Genomic DNA, 23,404 nt, shown 5'->3' with positions numbered 1-23,404 from the left:
ACACATCCTGTTGTTAAGCAATGCATGAGTGTAAATGCGTTCCTTATTCCTGTTTAGAGCCAGTCAGAGGGATATTTCTGATTGTTTTTTCCCTTTTTGAGTATAGGTTAACAGCATAGTTTCTTGTTTTAAATGTATATTATTTAGTCAGCACTGCTATTTCACATCAACACGTCTTAATTATACCTTTATAGCCATTTAAAATCACACAGAGCAATGTGATAGTGGATATAACAGTGACAAGGAATGGAGGGACCCCTGCATTCCTGAGCTGTGCTCTATTCCCATATACAGATGATGTAGGAGTAGATGAAGATGGCCTGTGGCATGTGCTGCTGTGTCTGAGAGGCCCCAGCTTCCATGACATCTTGTTCAATGGCCCATTCAACACATAAGAGAGTGTTATGCAGGAGCATGGGGGTTTTCCAAACTTAGAGTGAACTAGACTTTGTTTATAGTCAGTTGTGCTGGAATGTGACATGTGTTCCTAAAAATCACCACACTCTGCAAAATTGTTCAATAAAAACCACAATTTATGGGCAAATTGGGATTAGGGGCACAACACTCAAAACCTTTGTCATTGATATATTAAAAGGAGCATGATAAAGACAGTAGCAAAGTTTTTGCACATGTTAAATGGTAGAGAAATACATGAACACTGCAATAAATATGCCACTTAAATATGCCACCTTGAAAAAACCTGACATTTGCTTATAGAAGCGGGCATGGTGAAAGGGTTGCAGCCTGTGAATTCAGCTAGGTGAAATGTTCTGTGTTCACCTGTTGTTGCTCATGTACAACATTGCATCATAAGCAAATGGTAATTTGTGTTGTGCTCAAATTGTTTTCTAGTAATCATATTGGAAGAATTTGTTTTTTAAGCAGGTGGTATAGCAGAACTGACTGTATTTTTCTCTTTCTCCTTTAGATGATATGCCAGTGGGAACTGTTGGCAGACGTGCTTCAAATGAGTTCTTGGTGTGTGGAGGGTATGTTTTGTTTGTTTCACAATTTATCGTTTCTTTTTAAAATTTTTAATTGTGGTGAAAAACATAGAATTTGCTGTCTTAACCATTTTTTAAGTTTGCAGTTCAGTAGCGTTAAGTATATTTACAGTAGTGTGCAACAGATCTTCAGAACTTTTTCATCTGGCAAAACCAAAACTTGGTACTCATTATGTAACAGCACTCCCTGCTTCCCCCACCCCCAGGAACTGATAATCACCATTCTACTTTCTGTTTCTATGAATTTCACTATTTTGGATACCTCATATAAGTAGGATCATACAATATATGTCGTTTTGTGACTAGCTTAGTTCACTCGGCATAGTGTCTTCAAGGTTCATCCATGTTGCAGCATGTCAGAATTTTCTTTTCAAGCCTAAATAATTGCCATTTTGTGTATGTACCACATTTGGTTTATCTGTTTATCTGTTGATGGACACTTGGGTTGCTTCTACCTCTTGGCTGTTATGAATAATGCTGCTATGAATGTGAATGTACAAATATTTATTCGAGACCCTACTTTCAATTCTTTTGGATATAAACCCAAAAGTGGGGTTGCTGGATGATATGATAATTAATTCTATTTTAATTTTTTGAGGAGCTGCCATACTGTTTTCCATAGCGATTGCACCATTTTACATTCCTACCAACAGTGCACATGGGATCCAGTTTCTCCGCGTCTTTGTCAACACTTGTTATCTTCTGTTTTTTTTGATAAAAGCTATCTTAATGGGCGTGAGGTGATACAAGCATACCTTGGAGATATTGTTGGTTCGGTTCTAGACGACAGAAATGAAGCGAGTCACAAGCATTTTTTGGTTTCCCAGTGCATGTATAAATTAGTTTACACTATACTGTAGTCTATTAAGAGTGAAAGAGCATTATGTCTAAAAAACAAGGTACATAACTTAATTAGAAATACTTTGTTGGTAAAAAATGCTACCCATCATCTGATCCTTCAGATCTTTGATCCTTGTTAACAATGGTAACATCAAAGATCACTGATCACAGATCATCATAACAAATATAATAATGAAAAAGTTTTAAATATGGAGAGAATTACCAAAATGCGACACAGAGACACGAAGTAAGCAAATGCTGTTGGAAAAATGACATTGATAATGCTTGCCACAAACCTTCAATTTGTAAAAAACAGAGTATCTGTGGAGCACAATATAGTGAAATACAATGAAAATGAGGCATGGCTGTATCTCATTGTGGTTTTGATTTGCATTTCTCTAATGATTAGTGGTTTTGAGCATCTTTTCATATACTTATTTGACATGTGTATATCATCTTTGAAGAAATTGTCTATTCAAGTCCTTTGCCCACTTTTTAATCAGATTTTTTTGTTCTTGGGTTGTAGGATTTCTTTATATATTTTGGATATTAACTCTTTATCAGATATATGATTTACAAATATTTTCTCCCATTCCACAGGTTGTCTTTTCACTCTGTAATGTGTCCTATGAACACAGCAGTTTTAAAATTTGATAATCCCATTTTTATGGTTTTCTTTTTGTTCCCTGTGTTTTTGGTGTCATATCGAAGAAATCATCACCTAATTCAATGTCATGAAGTGTTTCTCCTATGTTTTCTTCTAGGAGTCACATAGTTTTGGGTCTTATTTTTAGATCTTTAATCCTTCTTGAGTTAATTTTTGTATATGGTGTAAGGTAGGGGTCCAGTTTCCTTCTTTTGCATGTAGATGTCTGTTTTTCCCAGTCCCTTTTGCTGGAGAGACTGGCCTTTCCCCAGTGAGTGGTGTTGGCTCCTTGTTGAAGATCGTTTGTCCAATATGCAGGGATTTGTTTCTGGGTTCTCTTCTGTTCTGTTGCTCTGTACGTCTGTCTTTATGCCAGTACCACGCTGTTTTGATTATGATAGCTTTGTAATATGTTTTAAAATCAGAAGTGTGAGACATCCAGTTTTGTTCTTCTTTTCCAAATTTGTTTTGACTGTTGAGGGTTCCTGCAGATTCCTTATGAATTTTAGGAGAGATTTTTCTATTTCTGTAAAAAATGCCATTGGGATTTTGATAGGGATTGCATTGATCTGTGTAGATCACTTTGGGTAATATTGCCATCTCAGTATTAAGTGTTCTAATCCACGAATGCAGGATGTCTTCTCTAATTTCTTTCAGCAAAGTTTTGTAGTTTTCAGCATACAAGTCTTTCACCTTCTTGGTTAGATTTATTCCTAAGTATTTTATTCTTTTTGATACTATTGTAAATGGGATTGTTTTCTTAATTTCCGTTTTGGATTGTTCGTTGTTAGTGCATGGAAATGCAACTTGTTTCTTTGTGTTGATTTTGTATCCTGCAACTTCGGTGAATTTATTAGTTCTAATGGGTTGTTTTGTGTGTGAAATCTTTAGGGTTTTCTGCATTTAAGATCATGTTAACTATGAATAGAGATAATTTCACTTCTTTTCCTATTTGAATGCCTTTTATTTCTTTTCCTTTCCTAATTGCTCTGGCTAGGAATTCCATGCTGAATGGAAGTGGTGAGAATGGGCATTCTTGTCTTGTCCCTGATCATAGAGGAAAAGCTTTCAATCTTTCACCATTAAGTATGATGTTAACTGTGGGCTTGTCATATATGGCCTTTATTATGTTGTGGTAATTTCCTTCTATTCCTAGTTTTTGAGTGTTTTTATCATGAAAGAGTGTTGGATTGTGTCAAATGCTTTGCATCAATTGAGATGATGATGTGGTTTTTGCCCTTCTTTTTGTTAATATGGTGTATTATAATTCCTATTTGGTGGGGGTATATCATCCCTTTAGTGTGCTTTTGAATTTGGTTTGCTAGTATTTTGTTGAGGATTTTTGCATCAAACTTCACCTAGGGATGTTGTTCTGTAAGTTTTCTTATAGTCTCTATGTCTTGCTTTATCTTGGTATTAGGGTAATGCTGAACTCATGAAATGAGTTTGGGAGTGTTATCTTTAATGTTTTGGAAGAGTTTGACAAATGTTGGTGTTAATTTTTTTAAAGTTTGGTAAAATTCACCAGTTGAAGCCATCTGGTCCTGGGCTTTTCTTTGTTGGGTTGTTTTAGATCACCAATTCAATCTTTTTACTAGTTATGGGTCTGTTCAGATTTTCTTTTCCTTCATGAATTTATCCGTTTCTTCCATTTCTGATTTTGAGTCTTTCTTTCTTTTTTTTTGGTGAGGAAGATTGGCCCTGAGCTAACATCTGTTGCCAATCTTCTGCTTTTTGCTTGAGGAAGATTGTTGCTGAGCTAACATCTGTGCCAGTCTTCCTTCACTTTGTATGTGGGATGCCACCACAGTGTGGCTTGACGAGTGATGTATAGGTCCAGGCCTAGAATCTGACCCTGTGAACCCCAGGCCGCCAAAGCAGAGCCCTTGAACTTAACCACCATGCCACCGGGCTGGGCCCAAGCCCACTTTTTTTTTTTTATTGATCTTTCATTTGGTTGTTCTATCCATTATTAGAAGTGGGGTATTGAAGTCTCTAACTATTGTAGAATTGTCTATTTCTCCCTTGAATTCTGTCAATATTTCCTTCATGTATTTGGGAGTGCTGATGTTTGGTGCATAAATATTTATAATTGTTATATCTTCCTTGTTAATTGGCCCTCTTACCATTGTTTAATGTCCTTTTTTGTCTCATAACAGTATTTGACTGAAAGTCTATTTTGTCTGACACTAATGTAGCAACCCCTGCTCTCTTATGGTTGCCATCTGCATGGAATATCTTTTCTATCCTCTCCCTTTCAGCCTAATAGAGAAAGGTTTATTATTGCTGTTTTGTTGCTTTTCTGTTATGTCTTGTGGGGTTTTTTGTTGCTCATTTCCTCTCTTACCACCCTCCTTTGTGTTTTGTTGATTTTTTTGTAGTGACGTGCTTTAATTTTTTTCTCATTTCCTATTGTGTCTATTCTATAGGTATATTCTTTGTGGTTACCATTGAGATTCCATAAAATATCTGAAAGTTATAACAATCTATTTGAAACTGATAACAACTTCAATTGTATACAAGACTCTACTCCTGTAGAGAGTATAGGAGTATACTGCCCCCTCCACTTTATGTTATTGGTGTCACAATTTGCATCTTTATTGTGTACCCATTAAGATAGATTTATAGGATTTTCTTGAGTCCTTTTGTCTCCTAGATTCTATATAAGAATTTGAGACATGCTCATCTCAAAGGAGGGAAAAAGAGTGGTGGCAGAACTACATAATGGCTCTGAAAGCTTCTGTTCTGTCATCAGACTATTTCCTTCTGCTTTGACAACAGCGTGTCCCAAATGGGAGCTGCTCTTTCAACCTGCTTCCCAGGCGTTGTGGCTGGGAGTACACTAGGGAGTGTAAAAATGAGTCCAGGGAGAGGTCATGAATATTTGGAAAAAAATAATACACTCTATCACAAGATACTAAGTGCAGTGAAAACATAAATATAAAAAGAATACTAAAAATTATGCTGTTGACCTTAAACAAGTAGACAGCTAGTTGTTTGTCCAGCAAAAATGGGTTTATATGGGATCAGCAAAGAATTGCAGTTTGAGGTCTGCAACCATGGTGAGCCACATACAAGTTTCCCAGCAGCAAGGGAGCAGAAACTCTATAGAGGGGAAGAGGAAGTTGGCAGAGCTGTTGGAAACAGAGAGTTGTAGTGTACTGGCTTTTCACTGGCTGCGTTGTGACACTCTCTCACTGGCTGAGCTTCTTTCCAGTCAAGAAGAGGAAGTCTTTCTTTTTCCTGTTGATCTTTCCCGTCGACGTAGGGCCTGAGAGCTCCCACTTTTGGCTTCCCAACTCCAATTTAATGAGGTTTCTGTTTATTAATTTCCACAGCTGAATGCAAAATTAAAATGGTTTGATGCAGGTGGAAAGCTTATTCTTTGTGGAGCCATTAAGATTTCATATCTCCATATCCCAGTGCTATCATTTCATATGATATACCCTGTAATTTTAGTAGTATATTTACCTCACTTTTATTGAAATTACTTTGAAATGTTTTATTATATTGAAATGAGTAATTTTTTTCTAAAGATCAGAAATCTTCCTGGAAAACTAAATCTAGTCTTATAAGAATATACTAGAAAAATAAGACTCAGGATATAGAATTTTACTTTCTAGTATCCATTAGGGAACATATATTGAGGGAACTATATGTACATGTTGTTTGATGTTAACAAAAACCTCTTAAAGTCTTAGGATCTCAAGTTTTTGGCCTGTGCTCCTTTGGCATTTCTGGGCACAAATTTAGTCTGCCTTTTCAGGAAAGCATTGCTTAGGTTAAGAGTTTGAGTGAATTTACAGTGTGGTGTCAAAGATAATTAGACACTATTGTGAGCCACACTTAAATGAATCTTTTATTTTTCTTAGATATATTAATAGTGAAATGCCCGAGTTAGTACCAACTCTCTTGAGGTTTTCATTTTGTCTGTCTCTAAAACAGGTTTAGAAAGTTATACTTCTTGACATTATTGCCTAGTTTCCTGATCTTTCATTGAATGTCAGCTGGATAGTACGTGCCTACCAGGTTACTTGTGAAAGCTTGCCAAAGACTTGTCAGATCTTGCTGAACTGCTCCTTAACAGTGTCGATGCATTTTAGCACTTTGAAGGAATTTTTTTTATAGGAAAAATAATAAAATGCTATGGAAAAAAATCCAATTTGGGACCAGGAATTTTGGAACTATGTGGTCGTTTATCAGTAAAATGTCTAAATCCGGAAGTTCTCTTAGTGTCTCAGTAATGTTTGGTGATGCCTCTATGCTAATGGAAATACCTAACAGTTCCATTGGTTACGTAGTTCAGCCTGAACAACTTAACAGCAGTTTTAGTTTCTGTTGGTGGTGGTAGTTTTCAAAGTGTCTGTGTGTTTACTTAGACAGTTTAATGTCCTCCAGGCACCGTTTGAGCAGCAGGGGCCCCCTGGAGTCCCTCGTGCATGGTTGAGGAACCATGGGAATAAGCACATCTGTACAGACTTGTTTGCTACCTTTCTTTGCAGATGTGTTTTAAATATAGGAATTGTATGTTTCCATGTTTTCACTTCTTTTGATTTGCTGCTGTGTTTTCTTCTTGAGTAGTCTTTGGCTCCTTTCTCAGCTTCTCTTCCTATGGTGTAATTCTTTAACTTTTCTTTCCTTCACCGATAAGTGCATTTTCACCTAAAGAAACTCTTCTTAGTGCTAGTTCTTTCAGTACCCATATGACAGTCTCCAGTACATGCAGGGAGTGTAATATCCATTCCTTGTCCACCCAGACGGAAAGTAGGCACAGCCATAGGAGTTAGGATATCGCATTTTTTTAATGTTTAAAAAATTTTTTTATTTTTCTATATATGTATTTTTTCTTTTTCTTCGTTGTTTGCTGTTTTTTTTTAGTTTTAGGTTATCAGAATTTAGAAGACTAATTGTTACCAGCCATTGATGTAGGCCAACTGTGTGCACAGTCTGTGGTGCATTGGGGTGTGTCTTCTCTGAGTGGATTCCTACTTCTGTGATGGCTTCTCACAGACGCTGACCCCTTTCTTGCTGGACCTGTCACCTTTCCATCTGCAGCCATGGGCCTGTATACTAGGCTAGGCCCTTCAGTCTTTGTTGCTCCCTCTCACTTGGTGCTGCCCTGTGAGCTTGAGCTCACAGCTGTGGCTCAGCATGTGGTGCAGGGATTGGGCTTCCTGGGAACTCGTGTGTGCATAGATCCTTCCCTCTTCTCACCCTCCGTCTTGGTATTACATTCCAGCTGTGTCCTGCCATCCAGTCACTTGTTAACCTCTTGGGGTTGTCTCATGGAGTCTTCCTAAATCAGAGGGAATGATTGGGACTCTCCTGTTGTAAAGATTGTGAATTTGAAGAAGCTGTCGTGCAATCTAGTCTTTTAGTTGTCCTTTTGCATTTGTGGGAGAAGATAGATAGAACGACATATGATTGTGTTACGACGTGGGCAAATGCTTAGTCTTACATGCAGGGCAAAGATGACTTTCCACAGAGAATCCTCTGAACTGCAGGACCTAGTGGAGGTGAGGAGGACATGCTGGAGACTCAGGGCATACACAGACCTTCCTTTTCCTCACCTTGGGCTTAGGGAGTTGGGTAATGGTTAAATATCACCGTTAATATAAAACTAGACAGAGAATTGGCTGCAGTGGTCTTAGCAAGCTGGAGCTCTTGGAATTTGTCCAGGGAAGACTTTCTGGACTGAGCAAGCCTGCTTGAAGGTCCTGTCCAGAGATTCTGAGACAACATTTACAGGACGCCTGCCGTGGCTATTCATCTGATACGCTGGGTGTATGGGGAAGCCAGAGTCATTAGAGAAGCCAGCTGGTTGCTTAGGATTCCCTGAGAGAGGTGCTTTGAATTATGAGGTTGCTAAGTTTACTTCTTAGAGTACCTTTGTCCAACTTCTTAACTTCCCTGTGTTGATTAACAAGTACAGGAAAAATATTAGAACTTGACAATGTATAAGTTAAAAAAATTTCCGAGATGTAGTTGCTTCATCAACTCTTTATTTACTTATTAAGTTGAGACAGTGAAAGATGGCATTTGTTCATTCATATTCTGATATTTGATGGCTGTGCTGGTTGTTCTGTTACTGAGGAACTTAGGTTGTTGGGCCTGTGTGTGCACTGGGTTGCAGGTACCTCAGTTGGTTAGCGAAGTCTTGTAAAGCTGTTTAGTTTCGAGTAGTAGAAGTTGTTTTGTTTTGATTTGTTTTCAGGTTGTAGATTAACTTCATAATCAGATCTATAGATAGTAAAAACATAAATCATTGTATTTAAAGGATACTTAATGGAATTACCTAAAGGAAAAATAGAGAGCTTATAGAAGCACACTAAATGGTGTATGAGTGACGAATTCCACTTGGCTATAAACAACAGGGTGGCTAACCATAGTGTAGTTGAACACTAAAGGTTTAGTTTTCTTGCATGAGGAGAAGTCAAGATAAATAGTTGTTGCTTTTGTTTCTGTGGCTCAAGGAAATTGTGTCTCCAGTTCTTTTGGCCTTTTCTTTGTGGTTCCAAGGTAGCTGTTGAAACTCCAGCAGGCATACCCACGTTCCAGGTGGGAGGAAGGAGGAAGAATGAATAGAAGATTTCCACTTAGATCTCATTGACAAAGAAAGACATATGACTACTCATGGCTGCAAGGGAGTCTGGGATATATCATAATTTAACTGGACGAATCACTAACCTTCCATAAAATTTGAGTTCTGTTAGTAAGAAACAGTGGGTGAATAAATATTGGGAAAGCAGCTAACATCTCTGCTACAGATAAGATTTTCTTTTCATTTAAATATGAAACGGGCTGGCCCGGGCTGCTTCGGTGGCCCGGGGTTTTGTTGGTTCGGATCCGGTGGGACATGGCACTGCTCATCAGGGCATGCTGAGGCGGCGTCCCACATAGCACAACTAGAAGGACCTACAACTAGAATATGCAACTATGCACTGGGGGGCTATGGAGAGGAGGAGAAGAAGAAAAAAAAGAAATACTCTGATAGTTCTAATAGTTCAAAAAGTTCTAAAGTGGCGCTTAAGAAGATAATCATATTGTTTGTTTGGATAAGTAAATATATAATTTGTTTATATCTGTAATATTGTAATTGGGAAAGAGTGGGAGATTTGTGTGGCTGTTTTAGAATTATAGAAGGGCAGAAGAATGAAATGAGTCATCTTTCTTAAGGGCAGTAATGTCCCTGATCTTTCAAGATATGTTGTAAATTGAATTGAATTGAAGTCATCTAAGGATATACTATTTCTGAAATTATGAAAAGCAAGGAAAGAGGCTATTAAACCAAATACTAACACTTCAAAATGTGGACCTCAGATCAGTAATATGCTACGAGAGTTGCACAATGTATCTTTCAATCTTCATAAAAGTCAGAGTTCCTTGGGAACGTTTACTGCATTCATAACTTTTGTAAACATTCCAGTCATCTTTGCTCTTGAACTTCCTGTTCTTTTACCCAGCGTATTTTCCTAGAAATATTTTTTTCTCTCACACAGTAACGAATAGCAGATTGTGGGCGGAAACTGAGTTTTGCTGACCTATTGTTGTAGAGAAATATTTTTCTAGTTTCTTGTTACAATTCTTAGTCCTTGATATGCATATGAATGCCAGAAGAGTTCTTTAAATGAGAGGTATGATTTTTTGGCTTTATAGATATATTTTAAGATGATCATTTCTTTTCAAATACAAGAGTGATCATTTGGCTTTTTCTGTCTTTTTCTTTAAATATTACCAACGAGTCAAATGAAAGAAAAAGGGTCTTACTTGGATTTCTTTCCTTTTTCAATAAATTATGGTTGCAGGCAGTGTCAGCCTACTGTGTCACCTCACAGTGAAGCAGCACCAATTCCAGTTCCTACTCAGATAAGGAATTATCAGCGCATCGAGCAGAATCTTACATCTGCTGCCAGCTCTGGCACAAATCTGCATGGTTCTCCAAGGTAAGCTAGTATTTTTTCCTTTCTTAATTGTTTTTCTTTTCTTTTAACAATGGTGTTGTTGTTACTTTCCGTGGTCGGCTTAGTCTCTTACATATGTGTATAGTAGAGGTGTACAAAATTGAATAATAAAAAAAACTTGTAATGCATTTATTTAAATGATATTTGAGCTTGGCTGGATAACATAGCATGATATGTATATATTTGTCCACACATGTAATTATTTTTAAGAAGAGAGGAAGAAATTGTTAAAAAATGAAATCTCTCCAATTGTAGCAGATTATTTCCATATTATTTATTTCTTCCACATCCTGAAACCACACTAAGGTAGTAAAGGAATGACAAAGGTATAAGTCCACAAAGACAAGTAAAATAAGAATAAGTGTTCAGTGGATGAGAGATTTCAGTAAATTTCTGGAAGAGGGATGCCTGGTGTATCAGGGCAGGTATAAGTGTGCATGCAGTCAGAGATTCTGACAAGATGAGAGTGACTGTACCCTCAGAGACGTAAATCTCAGAGAACTCAGGTAGAGTGGAAGGATGGAGGCATAAGGCTAAAAAACAGGAAAACTGAATCTGGAGGAAATAGCAAAAATCCAAAGAAAATAAAACTTATTTAAAAAATTAGTACCCTTGGAGATAGGTTAGAGACTGCGTCCATAAATAAGAACAGAATGCTGAGGCTGGCCTGGTGGCCGAGTGGTTAAGTTCACGTGCTTTACTTTGGTGGCCCGGGGTTCGCTGGTTCAGATCCTGGGCACGAACCTACCCACTGCTTATCAAGCTGTGCTGTGGCGGCATCCTATATAGAAGAACTAGAAGGACTTACAACTATGTAGCAGGGCTTTGAGGAGGAAAAAAAAAAAAAACAGGGAGAATGGCAACAGATGTTAGCTCAGGGCCAATATTCCTCACCAAAAAACCTCCCCCAGAAAACAGAATGCTATTGAAAACCATTAAAATAAAAAACACCTCTTGGACATTACAAAATATAGTAACTGAAATAAATAAAAATAAATGTTGGGGGGGCTGGCCCCATGGTTGAGTCCCTGCGCTCTGCTTCGGTGGCCTAGGGTTTCGCTGGTTCGAATCCTGGGCATGGACATGGCACTGCTCGTCAGGCCATGCTGAGGTGACATCCCACATGCCACAACTAGAAGGACCCACAACTAAAAATACACAACTATGTACTGGGGGTCTTTGGGGAAAAAAGGGAAAAATAAAATCTTTTAAAAAAAATAAAAATAAAATAAATGTTGGAAGACAAAGTTGAGGAAGTATCTGAAATAGGTGAATCAAATAAAGAAGATGGAAAATATGAATGAAAAAAATTCTTCAAGGATTAATTAATATAGGCATTCCAGAGAGAACAAGTAAAATGTTGAGGAAGGAAATTTCTGGGAAATAATCAAGAAAAAATTTTCCAGAATTGGAGGATATAAGATTTTAGATTATAGGGCCCACCAAATGAATAGCTCAATGAATAGAAAAAGATCCTCATGATCTTGTAGGATATAATTGAGAAAACTTCTACAAAGGGCATTTTGGCAATATCTATGAAAATTATTAATGTATATATCTTTTGACCCAGCATTTCAACTTCTGGTAACTTATTCTACAGATATACCATCCTTGCCTGTGTATGAAATTGCATGCATACAAAGTTAATTGTTCTAATAGGAAAGGATGAGAAATAAGCCCAGTTCCCACTAGTAAGGGACTGATTTGTTATGGTCTGTCTGTGACAATGGAACACCTTCCAAAAGAGTAAAGAAGCTCTCCATGTCCTGAGGTAGAAGAATTTCCAGGGTATATTATAAAATGAAAAAAGCAAAGTGCTTAACAGTGTATTAGCAGTGGTTCTCAAAGCGTGGTCTATGGCTCCCTTTCAGAGGGTCCATGAGGTCAAAACTGTTTTCATAATAATACTAGGTACTGTTTGCTTTTTTCACTGTCTTGACATATGCGCTGAGAGTGCAAAAGCAATGATGGCAAAACTGCTCATGCCTTAAAATGCATCAAGGGAGTGGCACCCAATTGTACTGTTAGTCTTTGTATTCTTTACCACCACACACTTGCAGGACCAAGGACTGTCTTTAATGAAGCAATAAAAATTATTATTTTTCTTTGAAAATCTTGACCTTGAGTGGAGTGTAGGCATAAAGCACTTTTGCTGCACGTTGAAGGAGTTCTCTTAAGGAAAAGCACTTGTATGATTGTTTTATTGCAAGCTAAACTAGCCACTTTTTTCATGGAATACCATTTTTACTTAACAACTGACAAACTATGGTTATGGGTATTTAGCAGCCATTTTGCTGAAAATGAACTAAGTCAGTCTGTCACTTCATAGAAAACTATAGTGACATAAAATTTGAACTCTTGTCTTGAGCAAAATTTAGAATTTTGGAAAACTTATATTCACTACTGTGATCTTGATAGCTTCGGTTACCTCTTGACAGCCATTTCTGTTAAGATTGGTGGTGATATATATGTATAGATTTTAAGATTGGTCCTCAGCTAACATCTGTTGCCAATCTTCCTCTTTATTTTTTCCTTTTCTCCCCAAAGCCCCAGCACATGTTGTATGTCTTTGTTGTAAGTCCTTCTAGTTCTTGTGTGTGGGATGCTGCTACCACATGGCATACGCAAAAACCCTCAGGAATCTTCAGTAATTTTAAGAGTATAAAGAGGACCCAAGACCAACAGAATTGAAAGTAGTTGGTATGGTATATATTACCTTTGTTAAAACAAGATGAAAATAAGATTATGTATTCAGTTTGTTTGGTCTATCTGAATTAAGGAGCTCTCGAAGGATACATTAGAAACTAAAAATGGTAAAATGGTGGTAACCCTTTGAGTAGGATTGAAGAAGTGTTGGGAATTAGGCAGGTAGGATACAAGGATGGGAAGGGAGACTTCACTCTATATGTTTTCATTCATTTTGTTGTTGTTGTTCCACATGACTATGTTACATATTTTTTAAAAATGTACTCCATGGCATGTTATTAGGAAATTTTTTTTTAAAGACAGAAATAAATAGAGAGTTCTAGAACCTGTCAAAGAGGGAATAATTTTCTTTTTCTTTTCAGATCTACGGTGGTACGAAGGTCTAACACCAGCCCAATGGGCTTCCTCCGGCTGGGATCCTGCTCCCCGGCACCGGCAGACACAGTACAGACAGTTGGACGAAGACTCTCTACTGGGTCTTCCAGGCCTTACTCACCATCCCCTTTGGGTAAGGAGAGTTTAAAGCGGTTGTTTTCAACCTTTTTTCACTATGACAAATCTGATATGGCGTTCTCTTTAGGAACTTTGGCTCAGGATGGCAGTGAGTCTCAGCTGCTTGGGAGGCATTTCCACCGCTCCAACTCTACCTTGCTAACTCCCTCTTAAGAATCGCTATAGAAATTTGTTAGGACCTCTAATGGAAATAAAATAATGTAAATAGATTTTTATGGCTAAAAAGCGTCTCCGTTGGGTTTGGACTTCAAACACAAAATCAGAAATGCTAGGTTAAAGAACATAAAATGCCTACCCTGCTTGGCACTCAGATTTATGAGGATCAGAAGACAATAGTGTACATAACACCACTGGGTACATTCACCAGAGGCCTTTCAGGTCCAGGAGGCATGTGGTGGCAGCTTCATTACAGATGCTCCCACCTCTCCCCATACCATATACAGCAACAAGGAGAATGCTAAAACAAACAAACAAAAGCAAACCATAAAACCACAGCAACAACAAAAACCCAGCCAAATGGAAAAACAAACCTCAAACCACATGTTTAGTGAAACAAAAAGACAAAGAAAATGCTCCAGTGTCAGAATACATGTAAGAAAGGCCAAAGCAACTGGATTGTAGCACCTGTGAGGAACAGCATTGGTGTGCTGGGGAAGAACAGGGGGCACAGAGAAGGCCCAGTGGTGGCAGATCTCAAAATTGGGGGAAAAAAAATTATATACATATATTTACTTCCAAAGGAGCGGACCCCTACCCTCAGTCAAAACTGCTGGTGTAGGACTAAAAGGGAATGGGAAGAAATCTCAGGAGGGAGGCAGAGGAGGAAGGATTGAAGTAGTGGCCAGGAGCCTTGGTTGAAAAAAAAAAGAAAAATCACAATGATAGTGTTTTAAAAAAAAGTTTATATTACCACCTCACCTATTGCAATGATTTTGAAGCTATTTTTAGCTGAACAAACTACTTCCAATAAAATCTTGACCCTCCCTCAACCCCCAGCAGCCCCTGAGGCTCTCCAAGGTCTCCAGATACAAGGTCCTTATCCTTGCACTCAAGGAGAAGGCCCTTCCTCAGGATCTCATTGTTGCCTGCCTGCCCAACCACTTGGTCAGTGCCTCTTCTTTTTTGTAGACATTTGTCTCCTGTCTGCTTAAACTCCTTGAAGCCTTCCCAACTCTCTCCCTCTTGTTAGTTTGGGTTCTCAGAGGTAGATGCAAAGAAGATGTGCAAGAGGGTGATTGGGGAGACACCTGTGATGAATAAAAAGGAGGAAACGGGAGTCGGCAGTGAGTCACTTCAGACCTCCATGCAAGTCTGACCCTATAAGAGACAGGGGAAGGAAGGTGGAGTGGGCTAGAGGAGTCTTGACTATAGTGAGTTCCAGAAGGTTTTAGCTAGGCTGAAGGAGTGTTCCCAAGCGCTAAGTTGTCCTGCTCGAAGCAGCCTGAGTTAGTACATCGTCCACACACAGTCATCATCTGGGAGCAGCCCTGGGGAGCACACCTCAGCAGGAGCGTGTGGATCCAGAGGGACAGCAGCAGGGCTGTCTGTCAGCTGTGCCCCTGCGGCTCCACAAGCCCCAAACACTTTGTGCAAACTCTTTGTACTTCTCTGTCTTAAAGACACACCTGTTACAGGCATCGATTTGTTTACATGGCTTTCTTTCCAGTTACTCTTGTTTGAAGGCAGATTGTGCGATACTTTTGATCTTAGTGTGCCCAGCACCCAGCACATTGGTTGCTCGGTAAGTGTTAGCTGAACTAGATCTTTGCTAATTAGATTTTTTAAACTATAATGTACTATGCAATTTTGTGTATGTGTTGCCTGTTTCCATCTTTTATTGGATTTGAATCTTTTCTCCTTCCTTTCCCCATTTCCCTCTTCATAGTTGGTACCATTCCTGAGCAGTTGAGTCAGTGTTGCTGTGGGCATCCTCAGGGCCATGAATCCAGGAGTAGAAACTCGTCAGGTAGGAGATGCATTTGGTATGTTAATATTTTTAATCCTGTTATAAGTGGATTTGAGTTAAGTTTTTCTAGACTCATCAAAAGAACAGAATGATATGAAATATTTTCTCTATTGTTTTTTAGAATCTTGGTCTAATATATTTTAGCATTTCATATAGCCAATCAGATATCTCCTTTTGGATATATGATTCTTTTATGAAAGTAGGTCTTAAGAATTAAGTAACTTAGCTAAAGTTTGGTCATTGACACAGATAATAAAAATCAATCTAGAAAATGAGATTTCATTACTTTGATTAATACTATTCTTGATAAGAACTGCCAGTTAGCATCAGATAAAAAAGAAATATATTTGCTTTATTATATAATGTATATAAATCTGAAAAGATATGTGTAAATCATACTTTTATAAGTCAAATCTTAGTGTATGTGCATTTGAGGAGTTGGCTAGTTAAAGGAATCCTGTGTTACTTTATAAAAGCACTCTTTCCTAAGTTTAGTTTTTCATATTTTGTGTTTCCTTAAAAATGAAGCTTAGATAACTTTCTCCAGATCATAACATTTTGCCACTAATTTCATTTGTGTGTGTATATACACACACATGCACCCATATACGTATACATATATATATATATACACACACAGACACACACAAATATATACATATACATATATATATAAGTGTGGCAGAACCCAGTTCTGAAAACTTAAATACCAGATTTAGGATGAGATTAAGCCAGGAGTGATTGGTAGCAAAAGCTCTCATTGGTGCTGCTTTTGGAAGGCTGATGGTTATAGGTCACTAAGAAGATTTGTATGTCCTTAACATTATTGGTGGTAGTCTGGCTTGCAAGAAGCTGCAAAGAATTTGTCACTGGAGCTCAGGGCTTCGTGGACCTTAAGTTGGCAACAAGGTTTGTGTGGGAGAATTCCCTTAGTTGCCAACTGTTCACCATATCAAGACCCTGTCTCCCAGGCTCTTGATATAGTGTCCCCTTAAGAGGCAAGAATATCTGGATGGACAAGTGTTTCCTTTGTAGAGAATATGGATACTTCAGGTTTTAAATGAATTTCGTTAATGAAGTTGACATAAATTTATTAAAATGCTTGTTATTTTTAGATATATAAATAAAATCCAGGAAAGGTGTATTATCTTTCTAATTTTCTTTCTCACATTATATATATATTTTGAAGAGGGGTCATTCTGGGTTAGTTTGGAAAGTTCTTTTAGTTGTTGTGAGAATGATTTAGAATATTCATTGATATACCCAAGTATGTTTTCATATAAAGAGTAGAAATCATCTTGTTCAGCACAGATTTTTATTGTTTTCATTAACTTTAGCCATTTACTGTATAGCTGTCTTTGGTGGCAAATAGACCTTGCATTAATCTGAGTTATTTGATAGCTGCTGATAAAAACAGATAGTATACCGTATATCATCAACTTCTGTCTCTTGAGAATGCCAACAACAGTGACTTGTCACTGTTTTGTAAAGGATGCCAACAAATAGTCTATTGCCAAGTAAACAACTTGTAGAATATCTCATGAAAAACAAGATGTTCATTAGAATTCTCATTTTAAGAATTGTCTTCCTAATTCTTAAATTTTCGCCCGGTACTTCTTCACTCTGGGATGACATGGCATCCATTTTCTTGTAGGTTCTCCAGTGCCACAGGCTCAGTCCCCACAGCCTCTCCTGTTGGGTGCTAGACTACAGAGCGCCCCCACCCTCACTGACATCTACCAGAACAAGCAGAAGCTTAGAAAGCAGCACTCTGACCCCGTGTGCCCGTCCCATGCCGGGGCTGGGTACAGCTACTCACCTCAGCCCAGTCGGCCTGGCAGCCTTGGGACCTCTCCCACCAAGCACATGGGGTCCTCTCCGCGGAGTTCTGACTGGTTCTTTAAAACTCCATTACCAACAATTATTGGCTCTCCTACTAAGGTGTGTTTATTAAACTCTTTTGTAGGTGTAATAACTTTGTTAAATTAATATTTGTTAAGTGGAACGCAGGGTGCTGGATGGTGAGCAGAGGTTCAACAACAGACCACAGGACAAGTTGAAACAGAGAAGTCTATTACTCACATGTCCTGGAGGAAGTACCCGCATGCTTCAAGGGGCCACACAGGGATGTCAAGGCAGAGCTCAGACAGAGAGACAGGACCTGGGGCACATGCTGTTTTTAGGGTCCGTGGGTGGAGTGCTTTGGGGTTCCTGAGCTAAGGCCAGATTGTTCAATTCAAACTGAAAGAGTGGGGTTCTGGTAAGCTCCACAGGGATCATATCTAAAGGCACAGGGGGAAGGCCCTGAGAGCTGGAGGAGTCTGTCAGTCACCAGGGCTGTTGGGGAAGTCATATCCGGAACTTAGTTTTGCTGTGGGGGCTGCTATCTAGGGCATGTGCTTGCATGAGGGCTAGTGTCAGCTTAAGGTCCCTGCAGGCTGCTTGGCCACAAAAAATGGATGCAGAGGCAGTAATACCCTGGAGTAACGCAGCTGAACGCTTGACAGTAGCTCATGAACTGGTATAGTAAGTACCTTATGGAAAGGATCCATGATGAGAATAGCTACAATTTAGTTATGAAGACATCTTTAGGTGGACATCAGGGTAGCACAGACAGTTTAAATTCAGATTGACTTATGGATATAGGTATGGAAAATCTGGTTTCTTTTTAGCAGGCAATTTGTTAGCATGTGCATTAGTTTCCTGTTGCTGCTGTAACAAATGACCACTTGGTATGCTCCAGGCACAGTGTAAGTCCTTTACTTGCCGAATGCTTTATATTCGTTATCCCATTTAATCCTGAAAAAAGGAAATTGAGGCTCAGAGAGTATAAATGCACTGTCCAAGGTTACAGAGGTTGCAAGTAGAAGAGCCGGTATTTGAATCCAGGTCTGATGGACTCTGAAGTCTATGCTTCTGACTACTGTGCCACGTGGCCTGACAATTCTGAGTGCTGCTTACATCATAATAACTAGCTTACATGTTTCTTTAGACCACGGCTCCTTTCAAAATCCCTAAAACGCAAGCATCTTCCAACCTGCTAGCCTTGGTTACTCGTCATGGGCCTTCTGAAGAGCAGTCTAAAGATGAGAATGACCCGCGGGAATGCTCTCATTGTCTCTTAGTGCAAGGAAGTGAGAGGCAGAAGCCTGAGCAGCAGAACAAGGCAGTGTTTGGCAGGTAAAAGATGCCAGTTCCTTCCAGCCTTAAACAAGAAAACTGTGACAGTACATATGTTTTTATTACAAAAACAGCCAGACCAAATTAGCCTAGTAGCTGGTTTATGCCACATGGTTAACGATATGAACTGTATACATTTAGAATCTCTGAAAACCATAGATGCTTCCTGTAACTCTGTAAATAAAGAGCTCTTCCTGAATTTCCTGAACATTCTATTTCTGCCTTTTGTTTATTTTGGTTATTGAAGTTTATCTCTACTTTGAATTGTTTGGTATCTATTTTTGTCTCCTTATTCTCTGACTTCCCATTAACCCTTTTATGACTTGGCTTAAATCACCCTTATTATTTAAATGTCTGGATTTTTTTAAAGTATACTTTTCTATTATTAACATCACTCTTCTTTTTAGATCTGTCAGTACTGGGAAATTATCAGATCAACAAGTAAAGACGCCTTTAGGTGGACATCAAGGGAGCACGGATAGTTTAAATACAGAACGACCAATGGATATAGGTAAGAAAAATCTGGTTTCTTTTTAGGCAGGTAGTTCGTTAGCATGTGTTTTAGTTTCCTATTGCTGCTGTAACAAATGACCACGAACGTGGTGCTTTAAAACAAGACAAATGTGTTATCTTGCAGTTCTGCAGATCAGAAGTCTCACTGGGCTAAAACCAAGGTGTGACAGCATTGCATTCTTTCTGGAGGCTTTAGAGGAGAATGTATTTCCTTGCCTTTTCCACCTTCTAGAGTCTGCCTCATTCCTTGACTCATGGTCCCCTTCCATCTTGAAAACCAGGAATGAAGCAGTCTAGACTCTGACCTTCCTCCTCTCTATTGTACATTTAAAGGAGCTTGTGATTACATTGGACCTGCTGGGTAATCCAGGATAATTTCTTTATTTTAAAATCAGGTGATTAGCAACCCTAGTTCCATCTGCAACTTTAATTCCCTTTTGTCATGCAGCATAGCCTATTCTCAGGTTCCAGGGGTTAGGACATGGATGTCCTTGGCCGAGGGGAAGGGGGCAGAGCGTCATGATTCTACCTATCTGCTCTTTTGACTGTTCATGAACCAGCTGACCCGGATTTCTTCACCTAGTCCCTGTATTTTCATCTTTCTCAGTAGCCCATCAAGACGAGGGCTGGTTCAGTATGTTGATAATCAAGGGCTGGTTCAGCTTGTGAGTTAGAAGGAATTCTGATCGAGATTGTTTTTTATCAGTAGGATAATACTGGTTAGCTTAAATACACATGCTCTTGAGCATTTCTTATATAGCAAGTAGATCCCATAAGGAACCATAGGTCACTGTGATCTGTGGCCCTTTCATAGTTGTTCCAGGGACTGTTAGGTGCCCATAGAAGACTAACATCTAGATTACTTGGACTGCTTGTCAGAAAATAAAAACAAAGAGCAGATTCCAGACACTAACTCAGACTTTTAATAAAATTTTTTTTTTTTTTTTAAAGATTTTATTATTTCCTTTTTCTCCCCAAAGCCCCCTGGTACATAGTTGTATATTCTTCGTTGTGGGTTCTTCTAGTTGTGGTATGTGGGATGCTGCCTCAGCGTGGTCTGACGAGCAGTGCCATGTCCGTGTCCAGGATTCGAACCAACGAAACACTGGGCCGCCTGCAGCGGAGCGCGCGAACTTAACCACTCGGCCACGGGGCCAGCCCCTTTAATAAAATTTTTTGGGAATGGATTCTAGGAATCTATATTTTTAACAAAGTTCCCACATGACTATTATGTACACTTAAATTTGAGAGTCATTATCATAATCTCTCAGTTCTTGTTTTCTCTATAATTTTTTAATTGACTCTCCTGTGAACGTCCAAAGAAGGAAATATCTGGAACAGCAAATATCTTATTGAACATGGTTTCTAATCCAAAGGGAATACTGTAGGACTTACTGTTTTACTCCACTGTCTTCTTACGTGCATGGTTTCTGAAGAGGTCTGATGTAATTCTTACTCTTATTTCTCTAGAGGTGGGATGTTTTTTTCTTTGGCTTCTTTCAAGATTTTTTTTGTCTTTGATTCTCTGCAGTTTGAATATAGCTAGGTGTAGAATTTTTGGTATTCTTCCTGCTTGGTGTTTTCTGAGCTTCCTGGATCTGTGGTTTGGTTCTGTCATTAATTTTGGAAAATTCTCGGTTATTACTACTTCAGTTATTTCTTCTGTTCCTCTCTTTCTTCTCCTTCTGATATTCCCATTATGCATATGTTATACCTTTGTATAAGGTAAGTGTTCCACAGTTCTTGGATATTCTGTTTTTGTTGTTTTTTAATTCTTCTTTCTCTTTGCTTTTCAGTTTTGGAAGTTCCTATTGACATATCTTCAAACTAAGTAATTCTCTTCTCAACCCATGTCTGGTCTACCAATGAGCTCATTAAATGCATTTCATTTCTGTTTCAGTGGTTTTGATTTATAGTATTCCCTTTTGATTCTTTCTTAGAGTTTCCATCTCTCTGCTTGTGTTACCCGTCTGCTCTTACACGTTGTTTACTTTTTCCATTAGAGCCCTTAGCTTATTAATCATAGTTATTTTAAATTTATGGTTGGGTAATTTCAATATCTGTGTTATATTTTAGTCTGGTGGTGATTCTTGCTCTGTCTCTTCAAATTATTTTTAGCTTGGTTTTTAATTTTTTGTTGAAAGCTAGACAGGATGCACTGGATAAAAGAAATTGAGTTAAATACTGTGAGTTTTTTTGTTTATCTGGCTAAGAGGCTGTTTTTAGTGTTTACTGTAGCTGTAGGTGTCAGAGGCTAACCTTTTCTCTGGTGTCCTTGTTTTTGTCTCCCCTTGTTCTCTTTGAGTTTCCCTAGATAGCCTTGTTTAAATAACATCTGAACCTAACTATATTTTCTTCTAAGTGTGTTATAGCTTAGCTCTTACATTTAGTTCTGTGATCTGCTTTGATGAATTCTTGTGGATGATGCAATGTAGGGGTCCAACTTCATTCTTTTGTGTGTGGATGTTCAGTTGTCCCAATACCATTTATTGAAAAGACTATTCTTTCCCCCATTGAATTTTTTTGCCAGTCTTGTAAAAAAATCAGTTGACCATAATATGTTTATTTCTGGACTCTTAATTCTATTTCATTGATCTATATGTCTGTTTTTATGCTGGTACCATACTGCCTTGATTATTGTAGCTTTTTAGTAAGATTTGAAACCAAGAAATGGGAGTCCTCCACTTTTGTTCTTTTACAAGATTGTTTTGGTTATTCTGGGTTCTTAAATTTCCATTATGAATTTTAGCATTCATCTTGTCAGTCTCAGCAGATCAGTTATGATTTTGGTAAGTATTTCATTAAATCCATAGATCAATTTGGGGAGTGTTGCCATCTTATTAAATCTCCTGATCTATAAACATGAGATTTCTTTCCATTTATTTAGATTTTCACTCCTTCCTAGTTTTTCCGAATACAAGTTTTCCACTTCTTTTATTAAATTTATTTCTAAGTATTTCATTATTTTTGATGCTATTTTAAATGGAATTGTTTTCTTAATGTCATTTTCAGATTGTTTATTGCCGGGGTATAAGAAATACAGTTGATTTTTATATATTGATCTTGTACCATGCAACCTTGCTGATTTTGTTTATTAGTTCAAATAGTTTTTTAGTGGATTACTTAGGATTTTCTATATACAAGATCATGCCATCTGTGAATAGAGGTGGTTTTAGTTCTTTCTTTCCAATCTGATGCTTTTTATTTCTTTTTTTCCACTCAGTTACCCTGGCTAGAACCTTTGATACAATGTTGAATAGAAGAGGTGAGAGCAGGCATCCTTTTCTTGTTCCTGATCTTAGGGGGAAGCATTCAATCTTTGACTGTTAAGTATGATGTTAGTTGTAGGTTTTTCATAGATGCTCTTTATTAGGTCAGGAAATTCACTTCTATTCCTAGTGTATTGAGTGTTACTTGTTACATTAATTGATTTTTGCGTGTTTAACTTTGCAGTCGAGGGATGAATCTCATCTGCTTATTTTGTATAATCCTTTTTATATGTTGCCAGAATCAGATTGCTAATATTTCTGGGAGATGTTTGCATCTATAGTCATGAGAGTTATTAGTCTATAGTTTTCTTGTGATGTCTTTGTCTGGTTTTGATATCTTGGTAAGACTGGCCTCATAGAGTGAACTGAGAAGTGTTCACGCTTCTTCAGATTTTTGGAAGAGTTTGTGAAGAATTGGTATGTCTAAATGTTTGGTAGAATTGACCTGTCAAGCTGTCTGAGCCTGGGCTTTTTTTTGTGAGAAGGTTTTGATTACTAGTTTACTCTCTTGTTACAGATCTATTCAGATTTTTAAATTCTTCTTGAGTCAACTTCATCGAAGTTATCTCATTTGTTGGCATTTAGCTGTTCATAGTATTCCCTTAAACTCCTTTTTCTTTCTCTAAATTCAGTGGTGATATCCACTCTTTCATTTCTTTTTTCTTTTCTTTTTTTTTTTAAAGATTGGCACCTGAGCTAACATGCGTTACCAGTCTTTCTTTTTCTTCTTGTTCTTCTCCCCAAAGCCCCCCAGTACATAGTTGTATATTCTAGTTGTAGATCCTTCTGGTTGTGCTATGTGGGAC

At 38.1% G+C, this 23,404-nt stretch overlaps 1 protein-coding gene across 4 annotated transcripts in view; it reads left to right on the top strand.

The window, feature by feature from the left end:
- The window catches only part of ULK2 (unc-51 like autophagy activating kinase 2), an 87,194-nt gene that overhangs the window by 43,682 nt on the left and 20,108 nt on the right, over positions 1-23,404 (top strand). For all 4 annotated transcript variants that reach the window (XM_070482297.1, XM_070482296.1, XM_044746171.2 and 1 more), the window contains exons 14-20: positions 929-989; positions 10,296-10,433; positions 13,520-13,665; positions 15,556-15,636; positions 17,291-17,577; positions 18,629-18,816; positions 19,224-19,327. In XM_070482297.1, the coding sequence (XP_070338398.1) occupies positions 929-989; positions 10,296-10,433; positions 13,520-13,665; positions 15,556-15,636; positions 17,291-17,577; positions 18,629-18,816; positions 19,224-19,327 (1,005 nt within the window). The remainder of the gene's footprint in view (positions 1-928; positions 990-10,295; positions 10,434-13,519; positions 13,666-15,555; positions 15,637-17,290; positions 17,578-18,628; positions 18,817-19,223; positions 19,328-23,404) is intronic.

Source organism: Equus asinus, chromosome 13 (genome assembly GCF_041296235.1).
Source record: "Equus asinus isolate D_3611 breed Donkey chromosome 13, EquAss-T2T_v2, whole genome shotgun sequence".
NCBI classification, from domain to species: domain Eukaryota; kingdom Metazoa; phylum Chordata; class Mammalia; order Perissodactyla; family Equidae; genus Equus; species Equus asinus.
Note: the sequence above shows the minus strand (reverse complement) of the source record. Positions and strands in the feature narration are given on the sequence as shown.